Source organism: Anopheles merus, chromosome 2L (assembly GCF_017562075.2).
Source record: "Anopheles merus strain MAF chromosome 2L, AmerM5.1, whole genome shotgun sequence".
NCBI lineage: Eukaryota > Metazoa > Arthropoda > Insecta > Diptera > Culicidae > Anopheles > Anopheles merus.
In genome coordinates this window covers 35502677-35516637 of record NC_054083.1, presented here as the reverse complement: position 1 = coordinate 35516637, position 13961 = coordinate 35502677, and the positions used below count along the sequence as shown (strand labels likewise).

General features: G+C 46.1%; 1 protein-coding gene across 8 annotated transcripts in view; it reads left to right on the top strand.

Annotated features, from left to right (window-relative positions):
* LOC121591740 (mitogen-activated protein kinase kinase kinase 13) overlaps positions 1–13961 on the top strand; it is a 31992-nt gene that overhangs the window by 10246 nt on the left and 7785 nt on the right. For 2 of the 8 annotated variants that reach the window (XM_041912618.1, XM_041912617.1), the window contains exons 3-4: positions 11595–12200; positions 13249–13443. In XM_041912618.1, the coding sequence (XP_041768552.1) occupies positions 11595–12200; positions 13249–13443 (801 nt within the window). Of the gene's footprint in view, positions 1–712; positions 827–2300; positions 2755–11594; positions 12201–13248; positions 13444–13961 lie in introns of those variants that run through there. The other 6 variants (XM_041912619.1, XM_041912620.1, XM_041912622.1 and 3 more) reach the window with 6 other exon arrangements.

The following is a 13961-nucleotide window of genomic DNA, read 5'->3' as shown; positions in this document are numbered from 1 at the left end:
AAGAAGGACGGCACATGTCCACTAAAAATGTAAAGCCAAATCAAATCAAATTTTTCGACTGACGAAGAAGGCACATGAGTCAAGCTTCACCAGTATCTACTCAGTTGGTAGTCAATGAAGGCGGTCGAACACTTCACCGACAAGACAAGATGGATAAGCTCACATCTAGTGTATACTGTACTCCATACGTAGGATACGTAGTGATATCCTGCTACGGTAACAAAAAGTCACTGAAAGCCAAGCCCAATTCACTTGTGGGTACAGGCCACGGTTGTTGTGCCAAAAGAAGAAGAAGAAGAATAATTGTACTTAGAGGCTTACTGATGTAGTCCACTCGGTCCTTGTATCGAGTCAAGAAGGAGGCAGAGATTTGTGGTGCAGTAGCTATGGGTTTTACACAGTACATGTCAGTAAATTCCGAACACCTGCAATCTTGACCAGACCAAATAGTTCAACCCATCTGACCATCCAGACCAATTTTTATAGACCATCCTGACCAATATTTAGAGATTCGTTCAGAACAGAACGCTGCGCACTGGTTGCCTAACCCTGCAGTGGGTAGACAATCACGCTCTCTCGCCAGTTCTCTCCTGCCGCTCGCTACACTCTCTTGCGCGAGCGGCGACTCTCTCCCGCCGAGGGGTACGCACCTCTAAGCCTACTTTTGTGTGCAGCCTATAGGCCAGCTGTGCAGGGTAGCATCTCCAACATCTCCAGCATTAGTTGCGCGAGACTCAACAGCTCAAGGCGGTCCGTGTGCCGCTCGTCGTACCGCGCCGTGAATAACAAAGACCCGTCGCGTGTATGTGTCTCTGTGTGTATGTGTGTGAGTGTGTTTCTTCCCTCTCCCTTAGCTTTGTGTGCTCCCTCCAGACGTGGGTCTGCTTACTTCACACTAGCCACCCTCGCACGGTCACGTCCCACGATCATCATCTGGTCGCGGCGCGCACACTGACTTTCTCTCCACCACCACCACCGTCGTACCGTGTGTCGTATCGTATGTGTGTGTATTTGTCTATTGGATATCGTACGTGTGTGTGCGTACGGGTGTGCAAACAGTGGCGGCGGGAGTAGGTTCAGTTGTTTGTTGCCTTTCCCGTCCCGATCGTCAAATACCCTTGACGCTGGTGTCGCTCAAGGCCTTCCTGGTTGTGGACGCGGTGCCGCACTAGTGGATCCATTTGCGACCGCGCGCCCGTGTCTGGCGAGAGAGGTGGCTCGAAGAGAAGGCTGTGTGTTTGAAGCGAACCCCGCGCAACACCTGTACGTTTGCGTGCGTAGTGCGCGAGCAGTGTGTGGAAGCAGAATCTATCGCTCCTAACGTTCGTTCGTGTGTGTCTTTCCATAGAGCGTGCGTTGCGCGGCCGCTGAGCGTGCGTGCCCGATTCCTCTGTGGTGGCGTGATGCGTGCGGTGTCTGTCTCTCCTTTGTGCGTTTAGCAGCCGGACAAACGAACGTGGACAGCTCCTGCCGGCCTGTAACATGCAGGCCGTCTCTATACAGCTCCTGTGTGTATGTGCGGCACAGACACACCTACACAAGCGAGCGTTTAAGCGTGGCTAAGTGCGTAATTTTATAGCCCACCCTCGCCGAAAGCGAGAAGATGATTTATGGGCAAAAATCCTCTCCCAATACCTGCTAACGGAAAGGTTATGTTTTTTTCTCCCTCTTTTTTTTGCACAACCCTTTTGCTTGTACCCAACCCGAACACACCTGTGTCTGGGGCGCGATAAACATCCGCCTTTTGCGCGGATCGAACGTCGAACATCTTTCCACCACAAAGAGCGGGTTTTGAGCGTTTCGTTTGAGGCTTTGCAAAAAAAGGTTGCGCCCAAAAAAAAACCTCTCTGTACATGTGTGTGTGTCTGTGTGTGGAGGGGGTGAGGGGTGGCCTAGATTAAGTGCTTCGATGGCTTCGTTTCGCCTGAGCGGCAGCTGGTCGACCTTTGGGCCGCAGGCTGTCCGCAGAGACCTTGCGGAAATGGAGTGAAATAAGTGGAGAAGCGTTTTCAAACCACAAAAAAACGCCTTTCAAATAAACGGTACAACCTTTGAACACGATGTTCGCTGTGGTCCGTTAGCGTATCCTTGCTACCACGGCAGACGAACGAGAGAGCTTTCACCGTTGCCCATGTGTGTTTGAGTGTCTGAGGAAGAGTGCAAAACTACTACTGTCCAATACTAAACAAGTGTAGTGGATGAAAACGTCAAAATTGATGCTTCAGATCTTAGACGAAATTATAATCAATTGCTTGTGCCACATGGTGTTTTGATATTAACAAAATGGTGCTTTACTTTAGTTAGTTTCTTCACTTTACAGCAATCGAAAACAAATTTTACAAAAATTGATGGAAAAACAACCAAACAATTCACGTTCAAAAAGTTGGATCGTTCTGAGAGACAAACAAAAACAAGCGAAAGTGTAGCATTTCTCCCGTGTCTGTGTAGCTCTGTGTGTGTGTGTGTGTTGGTTGTGTAAAAGAAAGTGTGTTCTGTTTGTACTTCTGTTCGTGCCGGATAAGACACGAACCTGCACTACACTCCCACTCTAGGACGTATCGCAGCAGCAGCAGCAGAATTGGATACGCCACAGTGCAACGCGATCGTTCAACGGCAACCGACATCGGCGAAGGGCGGCCACCACCACCACCACCACCACCACCACGGTACAATGGTGTTTGTTGGGTCGTTTTTCGAGCGCTGCTGCGAACCCCCGGACAAGCCCGTCCTCGAGAATGTCATCGTTAAGAAAGGGTGTGTATGAGATCTGTCCCCAAAAAAGGGCGCAAACGATCGTTTTGTTTAGTTTTTAGGGAGTTTAGTGTAATTCTTCCTTAGTGCACTAGCACAGAGCACAGGCAGTTTTAGAAAGCAATCGTTTTAATTGTGTCCTAATTCTGATCGATACGGATATATTTATATCTCACGCCATTGGCGATCAATAATGGAAATAAACGACGAACAAACTCCCTATTTAGAGGTCCCCCAGGACTCAGATTATGTTATCAGGAGTTTAATCAAGCTACTGTAGATAGCTTTATAGCAAACGAGACGAAGTTAGTGGAAGTTGCTGGAAATTTCTGGCATAACAGTACTTGCCGTACACATCTCCGCTCAGTAGAGTAGCTTGGGCCAAATAATTCAGCAACTATAACTACCGTCTGACTAGTTCCAGCACATGCGACTCTCTTTAGCCCTGGGAATATAGCTCTTGATAACATATGAGCTGGTTTGAAGTAGTTGAATGCATAGCATTTTTGAGTCATTGGAAACTTTGCAACTAAAACACGTGCACAAAACTGAGCTGTTGGGAGGCTTTCGACGTCCATTATGTTGCTAGCAATGGGATATATCCCGGAACCATGTTGAACTGTTGGTCTGACGTTATGATATCCAACTATAATCCCCAGACGTATGTTCCATCTATGTTCAGACGCTTTTTGTTTTCTAACAATCTACGAGTAGTGACGCTTTCTTGCTGCATGCTTGTTGATCACTGGTTTACGGTGTGTTCTACGTTCCTCAATACCGTTAGGTCTTCTACCCATATTCTAGTACATTCTATTCCCTTCTTTGACTTGATCTCCGATAAAGGAGCTATCAAGGTGAATGGCCTAATAGCCCCAACTATCGTAGCTTGGTAGTAGATGCCATCCAGAGCTCTCAGAATTACAGCAGGTCATTGATCTTCTTTACTGCTGTTAATAGCACACGGCATCTAATATCCTTATCGGTATCTCCATATCTCTGATGCAACTAAGAGATCTGCATTATTTGTAGCGTATTATTAGAGCACTGAAACTGACATTGCGTACCTCAGGGCATGTGTTGTCGTTACAACTCTTGTCTTGGGTTTGCTAATACAAGCAATACAAGATGCGATTGCTATTCCTCAACAGTGCCCCGCGAAGCAGAAACAAAGTGTCTCTAACAAAGCAGATAATTATCTACGATACAGACACTACTGCACCTTGTCAGGAAGCGCCTAACGTTTGATGCTCTGTATCCTGTATCGTGAATTCTGAATGAATTAACACGTTTAATGATCAGGCCTGTCACGTTTAGCGGTTCGAGTAATGGAAGTGTGATCCGATACATTGTCGTTTCGACAATTACAGACGCTTAAATGAATGGTATCCGCAGAGTGAAAGGCATCGTGTTTGCGTCAAACAAAGCCACGATCGCTCCCATGTGTCACGTAGCATCAGCAACTTCCTGCAAACCCACCAGCAGTTGTGAGATGATCTCGGGAAATTCCAACGTTCTGCTTTAATAGCTGAAAAAGAGCCAGGAATATGGTTTTACAATGGACGCACATATTTTAACGTTACAAAAAGGGAAATTTTGAATGAAATTTTCACTGCAAGTGTTATCTGTACAGAGAAATATAGCAGCGACAGTGTCCATTATTGTGAACTGTTTTCCAATTCAATGTGACTGTGCCTGATTTGCTCCCGCAAACAAGTACAAAGAAGTTCGGATGCACTTGAATGATTCCGATTCCGAACACACACACACACAAACACTAAGCTAAGCTGAACAGGACGTCTATCAGCCAATTAGCCCCAGTGAATGCAAATGAGGCGATAAGCGGCACAGCGGCAGCCATCTTCCCTGTTTTCCGATCGTTCATCACACTTCCGTTTCGGATTGATGTTGTGCGTGCGCGTGTACGTGTGTTAGTGCACAATGGAGCAAAAAATATTTCCTTTTGATGTTCAAAAACAAGCAAATGGTTAAATAAAGTCAAAGCTGGTGTACCATAACAACAAGTCGAATGATTAGCAGAATCGGGCCGATAATCAGTCCACGATTAGGGCGAAGTTGTAGACGACGAAAAGTGTTACGTGAGATGGAAGGGAAGCCGTCCGTATTAATGGTTTATGTTACCTTCATCTTGAAGCTTTGAAACTGACCTCTCTTTTAAAGCATTAAATTCGATCTGTCTTGTCCACTTCCTATCGGAGTTGATCGGTGTTGACAGTAATTAATGTGTATTTATTGTTGCAGACGTTACCTAATGCTTGAATACTTGAAAGCCTTTTAGAGCCTTAAAAATGTGTCCCAAGAGTCTGAGATAAAGTGGAGAAACGTTTCCACGGCCCTACGACCACTAGGCCTTTGCGAGCCTCTAACCTCTAATGCTCTAATGTTTCCTCATTAGTGTCACCTTCGGCCGACCGATGCTCTCTCGGGCGCAACCACCAGTTCCATCTCCCCCCCCCCCAAAACCCACCCAAATCACCGTCCCAAAACAAGAAGGTGCGGATTATTTGCGTTTGCGTTCGAACGGAAAGTGGATCGACCTTAGCTCAAAGTTCCGTCGCGCATTATCATAAACTTTACTATGTTCGTTAGTGTGGCCCTTCCATCCCGTTGCCGCTTTGCGATTCGAAGGTTCCCTTACGTTTGCAGCTCTGGCTGTGGTACGTGTGGTCTAGCGAGAGAGAGAGAGAGATAGAGATTGTCTCGTCACTTCCGACTGATAAGGCAAAGAACGTTCGTCGCTTACCCACATACAAGAGGAGGGGATGGACGTGATCAGCCGCTCCCTGACCACGTACCTCGGATTTATTCCTTTTATTTCTTCTTCTTCATCTTCTCTTCTGGAGCCACATTCAATACTAGACGCAAACAAGTCTAGGTGACTTAATCGGATTAATCCTGGGCGGTTTTGTGGCTTGTTGGAATTGTACTGCCATTTACCCCCCGTACCCGGTTTACAAAATACTCCTTTTTTTTGCATTTCCCCCGTTTGCGTTGATGTGATTTTAATGACAGATTGGCGTAACACGTAATCGGCGACGAAGGGAGGGTCACTCCATTCGATCGATCGGAGAGCACTGAGCTCTCTGACGAACGAGGTACTTCGCTCGCCATAATCTATAGATTCAATCAACGCCTCAACGGCATAAACGGACCCAAACCTTCGGCTCTGCCGCTGTAGTAATCAAAGCGAATCAAGTAGAAACATGTTTGAGTAGCTTAAAATTGCGCAATTTATTTATTTTTTTTTTCATAATCAACCGGAAATCGTCAAACTTTTAAGTATCGTTTGGGATTTTGTAGCAAAAAAAATCCCCCCGCTAAAAAAACCTTTAACGAGGTCGGGGTCGACTCGTGTGTGTGGGGCTAATGAAAAGTGATGCGTTCGTATTTTTACTAAAACAGAAAATATGTTTCCATTTTTTCCTCCCCGCCCCCCCCAAAACTCTGCTGATTGGACACGAACAGGGCCCAAAACTGGGCGGCAAATGGTGGAGCGTAAAGTTGCGCTCGGGTGCGTTTCGAATTACGAATGACTTTCGCCTTCTGCTTCTTCTTCGTTCGTTTCGAAAGGGATCTCAAAATGCGAGATGTCGCATTTTGCTTCAAATTTCATTTCAAACACCCCAACACACGTAAATCTTTCGTTGAGGGTTTGTTTTTCTGGTACGTACCAATCGGAGAAGCATTGGATTGCTCTCCCGGCGACGCGCACAATCGGGCTACCTTCATGCGGGAGCTTGCCGCCTTGACTTCTGTCGGTTTAATGTAGCAAAAGGTCATTCAACCACCACCACCGCTCTCTATCATCGCTGGAAAAATGGGACCAAGCGAGTGCATCCGTGAGCGCGTATCCCCATGATTTGGAAGAGTGCATCGCTGATGTGGAACAGAGGGACAGAGAGAGAGATGAAGATTGGAGTAGCCGAATTGTTGAAATACCAGGGGGCGGTTGCATTCAACACTGACACAGACAACTGATAGCTGACAAGCGACGGTATCGATGATGTTTTGTCACTTCTCTCTATTGCCCGCGTTCCGCATCTTTAAGCGAACAATGGGGTCAAGTGCATTCGATGCACTGGTGGAAGGTAGCTATTTCCACTAGTTTGTGTTTGTTTCTTTCGTGTCAAGGTAACAATAGTTTACCAACTGTTTTCTGTTGTTATATTACATATTTATTGATTTATTAATGTGTTTCCAACATACTCCATTGGAGTTCGCGTAATTACTGGAACCATTCTGAGCCTCAAATTGACAAGGATTATGTGCAGCTTTTGCTTACTAAACAATACGTGTTTCGCTTGGACTAGCGATGATATTGTTGACGAGTTTGATAGATCAGAACCACCGCCGACGATCGGAACACGCGGAAGATCGCATTGCGTATTGCGACTTTGCCATTCCGATGCGGTCAAGGAACGACCAACAAACAAATAAATAAACACGCACCACCTAACAGACAAGTCGGCGCAAATAACATCCCACCCCTCCTCCCGTATCACGACATTCGTGTGTGTGTATCGTTTTTTTCCTTTCCCGCCCTTCCAACCGATGGCCAAAGACAAAGAATCGAACGAGGCGAACAAACTCGCCAGCGTGCTTTTGTCGAGCGGGAAAATCACATCAGTTGAGATCGGCATGTCAACGATCGTAAAATCTCATCAAATGTGGAAAGAAGAGCGTTGGCAGCAAAACGCTGGACGAAGACCGATTGTCATGGCTCATGCCATATTAGTTAGCGTCGGTGTGGGTCGCGTACTCCGCGAGCATCAGATCGGATTTCGCAAACAAAGAGCCCCCGCGGTGCATTGCTGTTACCGGGCATTGGGCTTGGGAATTGTGTACCTAACGGTATTAGAACTGGTTTGCTTCCCTCCTAGAACTACCCTAAATGGAGATGATCGACTACGAAGTGTCGCACGAGGTGATAATTAATACCACAAAGAGCGAAAGAGATAGATTGAGAGACTTATTGTAGAGTGGATTTTGGTAAAATGTTGTTAAAAAATCCAAACGAATGACTGTCGAGAAACTTCTCCTTAGTAGCGGAATATTTTGTGTTCTAGAATAATGAATCTCAATGATCGTTTAGTCTTCTATTGAGTACAATTCTTCACATGTTTCAAAAATAAAATTCTTCTCAATTGAATCAATAACGGGAATAACCTTCTTCTTCTACTTCTGGCTCAACAACCGTTGTCAGGCAAGGCCTACCTGTACCACTCTACTTGTGGACTATTCGGGGCTTCAACCCATGACGGGCATGTTGTTAAAGTCGTACGAGTTGACGACTGTACTACGAGACCGGCCAACGGGAATAACCTATTCTACGAAAATCTGAAAATCTTGAATAAATAAGTTTAAACCATAAAAACTCCAATTGTTAGTGCTTTTTGACAAGGTCTTTTAAAAGAATCGTGAAGGACGATTCTCATCTCACAAAATACTTCATTACCTACATATCATTGAAATTACCTCAGCTTATGAGACATTATGGTTATTATCCATTAAATTTGATCAACAAATTGTCACCTTGTGTGCTACTACAAAGTCACCTCTTGATTGATGGGCATGGTCCGCTTGATTGATCTAAATTAGATTAGCTTCTACGATATATGCGGTGTATGCGGGTACTTGCTGGACACGGCCCGGTAGTCTATTGGATAGATGGGTCGTCACCTACAAGGCCGGATTTGTTCGATTCCCATTCGAATCTTCTCGCTTAGGTCAAGGTGTTGGATAACTGGCTATAATGGCAAACTAAGTCTTTTGGAAGGTGTATGTATGTATGTGTAAGGCCTACGTATGTCGTATTAATGTATTTCGTATGGAGTTGTTTAGTACTTCGTGCGAAAACAACGTTCGATGTACGTCTTGTTGTTTATGTCTAGTTGTTCTTATGCCATTTCCAATGAATATTTAATAGAAATAATAAATTCTCAGACAGCATGAAGACTTTGCGTGAATGGATATTATTAAAGATTGTACTGGAAATTTTGGAAGAAGACACTATCCATTTGAACAAATAAACTGTTTTTAACTCCATATCGCAATAGACAGACTAAATCACATATTCTTGTAAGTGGGAGCTCCACAAAAAAAAAAACAACACCTACAAACCCCCACTCCCTGCGAAAAAAGGTCATCGAAATGGTTACTGCGTAGATGCCACAAAACGGCAAACACGCACACGTAAGATTGACGTGCACAAAAAGGGATGTGTAGGGCTGAACTGGAGTAAACCAGGAAAAAATAAAACTTTGCGCGCACCACATGCTCTATGCGTGTGCTTTCCTTCACATCACCCAGCCCTGAAAGACACAAACACCGCCAGTCTTCGCATGATAATGCTACTATATCCTTCGCGTTTGCAAAACGCCTTCACAACCGCGCCAATATTGCACACACAAATCGATCGGGCGCGCGTGGTGCGGCATCGAACCTTGTGTGTGTGTGTGTGTGTGTGTGTGTGTGTGTGTGTGTGTGTGTGTGTGTCTGCAAATGTGGTGCCGACACTCGCCTGCTAATAAGATATCCCCTTCCCTGCTACGGTACGGCCAGCCCTTTCCCCCAACAAGGGGTCGTTGAGATTAGGCAACACCGAACTGCTGGCGTAAAAATGGGAAACGCAAACAAAACCGCCCAAATACGGTGGCGCCTTTGGGTTTTTGGACAGGTGGCGTGATATGATAAAATCGGAGGGTTTTATGGGGAGGTTTTGGGGGGAAAGTGATTTATCGAAAAATAGTGTTCCCACCCTACGACTGCTTGGCGTAGACTCGGGAAGGCGGATTGGGATAGAGATGCGAAGAACTCCCGTCTAGTCTAGACTTTTGGCGAGGAAATTCGTTTGGCAGAAAAAGACTCCTTGTTTTGACAACCAACTGGAGTTGTGGAGGCGCAGGTCTCTTCGGCCTCTCGTTGAATGAAATTTGGATTTCGCTTTTCGCCACCTCTCCCCATCCAATTGCTTCACCGAGGTCGAGTGCGATTTGAGCTTCGTGAAAGATGGATTTATTTCACTGCAGTTCGTTTGTTTCTTTCCCTCCGGTGCGGTATGGTCGGAATTTTCGTAACGCGAAATAGATGACGGTGGCATAAAATAATCGCGCGCCCACCAATAGAGCACGAAACATCGTCCGACCTCCACACACACACACACACACACACAGGCACACCATTGCAATCCGTGGGGCCGTCGACAACCTGCTTCGCACGGGCTCTCCGCTGCTGCTGCTGCTGTTGGCAAATAACCGCAAATGGCAACACACCACACACAGCAAAACCGTCGCTGATAAGATAAAGCACGGCACAACATCATCTTCTCCGTGTATGGGTGTGTGACTATGTGTGTGTGTGTGTATGTGCAAATCGATGCGGATATTTACCGTCGACGACGTCTTCTCGATAGTAAGTGTGGCACTGGAGTGTGATACCGATCTGGGTTAGATGAGGTTTTCGACATTGCTTGGTGTTGACATCGATGGGGTAGAAGCATTTGGTCCTTCGAACCGGATAAGCGTGTTGGGTCATCCCTTCCTCCACATTACGCACTACGTTACATCTAGTTCTAAACGGTTAATGGAGCAATCTTCATCGTTTTGTTCTCCTTCAGACTTGTTAGTATGATCATTAGCTATCTTTCCCGCAGTTTTGCAATCTCTTATCAGAGTGAATTGAACAAGACCCGTGCCAGATTTTTAATGTTCTTGTACTACCTAGCATATGCTGTAGAGTAGTCACTGATTTGGTCAATGTCTATTAATAGCCCCTTGTCACTAGTGTGCTAGCTTGCGGACTGGTTGATAAGATGTTTTATTGCTCTCTTTCACGTAGCGGCCACACCATACAAGGAAGTGTTTTGGTCCGTACGGTCAAGAATGTCACACACTTTGAGAGGGGGGGGGGGGGGATATGGTCCACCCCCTATGGCAAGGAATGAAACTGTCGCCGATAGTTACCAGATAGTGGTTTTAAGGTCACTTGTAGTCTGGAGATTGGGAATGTTCATGGAGATGAAGTTGGCGAGAGATATCGAAGTTAGTTTGTTATTCTAGTAAAAAGGGAGTTTTTCTCTTGTGAAACTAGTTATTTTGGTCTGGTTATAGCGCTATTTTGACTGGCCCTGGAAAAAACCTGAACCTATTCTGGTCTTGGAATTTATCCTGTACTCATACAGGTTCTGGAAGATATCTTGACCCACTACTTATTCTTGATCTGATACAGAAACCATTCCAGATATCTTATGTCTTTTTGTCTCTTAACTTATGTGGGTCCTGGAAGCTTTGCAAAACCTTACTTGCCCAGGAGCTGATCCCAAACCTACGTCGATATCTTATCCTCAGCCCATACAGGACCTGAAACATATCCTGCCACCTTGCTGATCTTTAAACTCACCGCAACCCCAATCCCCTTCTGGAATTGATACAGATCTCATACCGATCCTTGAATTGATGCTAAACTAAATCCTGGTTTTGAACCGATACTGAACCTATTGGTATTCAAAGACTTTATCTGGACCTATATCAGCCAAGAAACGAATCGCAAAGCATCGGTCCAGGAACTGATACCTGACTCCGATACTGGCGAACGAAGTATTGCCAGCAGCAGATCTCAGCGTAGATATTAAGCCTTCAAACTAAGAAGAAAAACTCATTCAAATTCTAATTGATTCACTAGCGGAAGAATGTATGTTATCTTTGCCTATTAATCCATTCCAATATACTCTTATGAAGTCCTAAACATATTTGAACAATATTTCTATGTCCAGCATTTGCAAACTGAATCTAATGGCCTCTCCTTTACTCTCTCTCTCTCCCGCACAGCATGATATCGATCCAGGAGGAGCTGGATCAGCTGGGCCTGAACAATGAACAGCAGCAACCGGCTCCACCCTACCCGCAGGTCATCTATGGCAACGAGTATCATCACCATCACCACCACCAGCAGCAGGTCGGTAACGACGACAGCAGCAGCCCGGACTACCTGCAACACCATCTGCCCCACCACCACCAGCACCACCCGGCGATGTGTGCGAACGGGTGGCCCCAGCTCCCGGTGGGCATGGTTGCGGCCGGTGGCCCAGGCGTCGGCCCGGTTGGCGTCGGCATCGGCGTCGGTGTCGGTGTCGGCATGTCCAGCAAACCGGCGACGGCCGGCTGGATGGATGGGCTGTTTGGCTGCATGCGACCGGTGCTGTCGCTGATCGGCAAGAGCCACATCATGGAGATGAAGAGCAAACAGACTGAGGATTGGGAAATTCCGTACGAAACCATCACGGACATGGTGTGGCTCGGCAGCGGGGCCCAGGGTGCCGTGTTCTGCGGCAAGCTGCGCAACGAGCTGGTGGCGGTGAAGAAGGTGCGCGAGCTGAAGGAGACGGACATCCGGCATCTGCGCAAGCTGGATCACGAGAACATCGTCAAGTTCAAGTGAGTAGCGAGAAGGTTGCGAGGATTGAAATTCTTACAATGCAGGGACTGAAATCTGAATAAACTGCACGACACTGTCGCGTGTGTCACGTGCTTGCGAGGCTTTGGTGCTTTCCTGGGGCCTGCACGAGCGCCAGTGCACTGGAGTGGGTCGCCATCCAGGAGCCAGGTCGGTTTGCCGCTAGGTCAAAGCTATTTATAGCCGGCCTTCTGTCGCCTCCCGTTCCATTTACTATTTTTCTACGCTTTTGATCAATCATTCTATCGCGGTTCCTTCTCGCGTGGAAGAACTCGACGATAGAAAACGTTTGCGTGCTCGATTTGACCTACAACTCGTCTAACGAGGTTTTTGTCTAATTACATCTAGGTTTAGGGATAATAAAAAATTATATAATTTAACGCTGTTTTGCATTTGTTTTGGTGATCTTCAACCGTAAAATACGTTTCAAAATTTTTATAACAAAGTATTGTTTGCATTATCGTGTACAATTTTTGGTAATTTATATCTTCAAATGTATTTAAAACAATAAAATAAATGATTAAACTAATCGTACAACAGCTGAAACACTTAATAGATCTAATAAAATAATTTGAAAAATTGTAAATTGTAATCTGACGGTTTAATATGAACAGAAATTCGTCTTGCCTATGTTTGAAGTTACCAATTTGTGTAAGAAAATACAAATTTGTGGTAAAAGATATATCTGTAAATCATAGTGTTAGCAAGAAATTCCATGTTTGCACTCCCTCGCGAAGGGTTCAGAAGTAGAAACAGCTGCATAATTTATGGAATTTTTACGACCGTACCTCCCACCGTCTAATGCCGTCCTAGGGCGCCTATTCTCCACAACACTTCCCCAAGACTTCCGGTGGTGCAAACCAGCTCCAGCTCCAGAACATCCACCCATAACATATTTCTATTTCTGTTCTACTTTTTCCCCATGCCTGCCCCATGCAACGTCTTCGCAACCTGACCTGGATAACCTGCCGCTCGCGGAACATGCAACTATGCGTCGTATCTCTCCACTCCACTGCACCAAACCAACAGAGGGGTCTGCACCCAGGCGCCAGTGTTCTGCATCATCATGGAGTACTGTGCGCACGGTCCGCTGCACAAGAAGCTGCAGGACAGTGGCGGGGTCATAACGCCCCAGCAGCTCGTCTCCTGGTCGCAGCAGATCGCGCTCGGCATGCAGTACCTGCACACGCACAAGATCATACACCGTGATCTGAAAAGTCCCAAGTAAGTATATTGATCGGTAGCACGAATACGGTGCAAACGATGTTTCGTAGGTGGAGGGCCTACTAGGCACTTTCCCAAAAACTTTGACCGCTGAAAGTTGGCTGCCATTCACCGCTCACCCCCGTGCCGGTTTTTACCGCTCTGTAGCGTCTTGACGTCTTAATTATTGTGTCTTTGTTGTTTTACAAATTTCTTGAACGTTCGTGGATTTTGGAGTGTGTTTACTGGGTTGAACCGGCACTCGGTAAAGTCCACCGGAATTAAGTGTTTGAAGATACCGCTACCACTTTAAAAGCTCTTGCTCAGCAGCACTGCATAGAGGCGTAGACAGTGTGCAGTTTTATGACGGTTTTCGGTTCGGACTTTGCCACTTCCTCCACGCCCTGCCGCTGCCAGTGCAAAGAGGAAAACTTAATGAAAGTACAAGCTTTCATTGCACGCTCGAAGGAGTGGAGATTTTTCGCGAAAATTCAGTTTCCCCTGGTAGTCTGCAGATTGGGTGTTGTTTATTGGTTGGT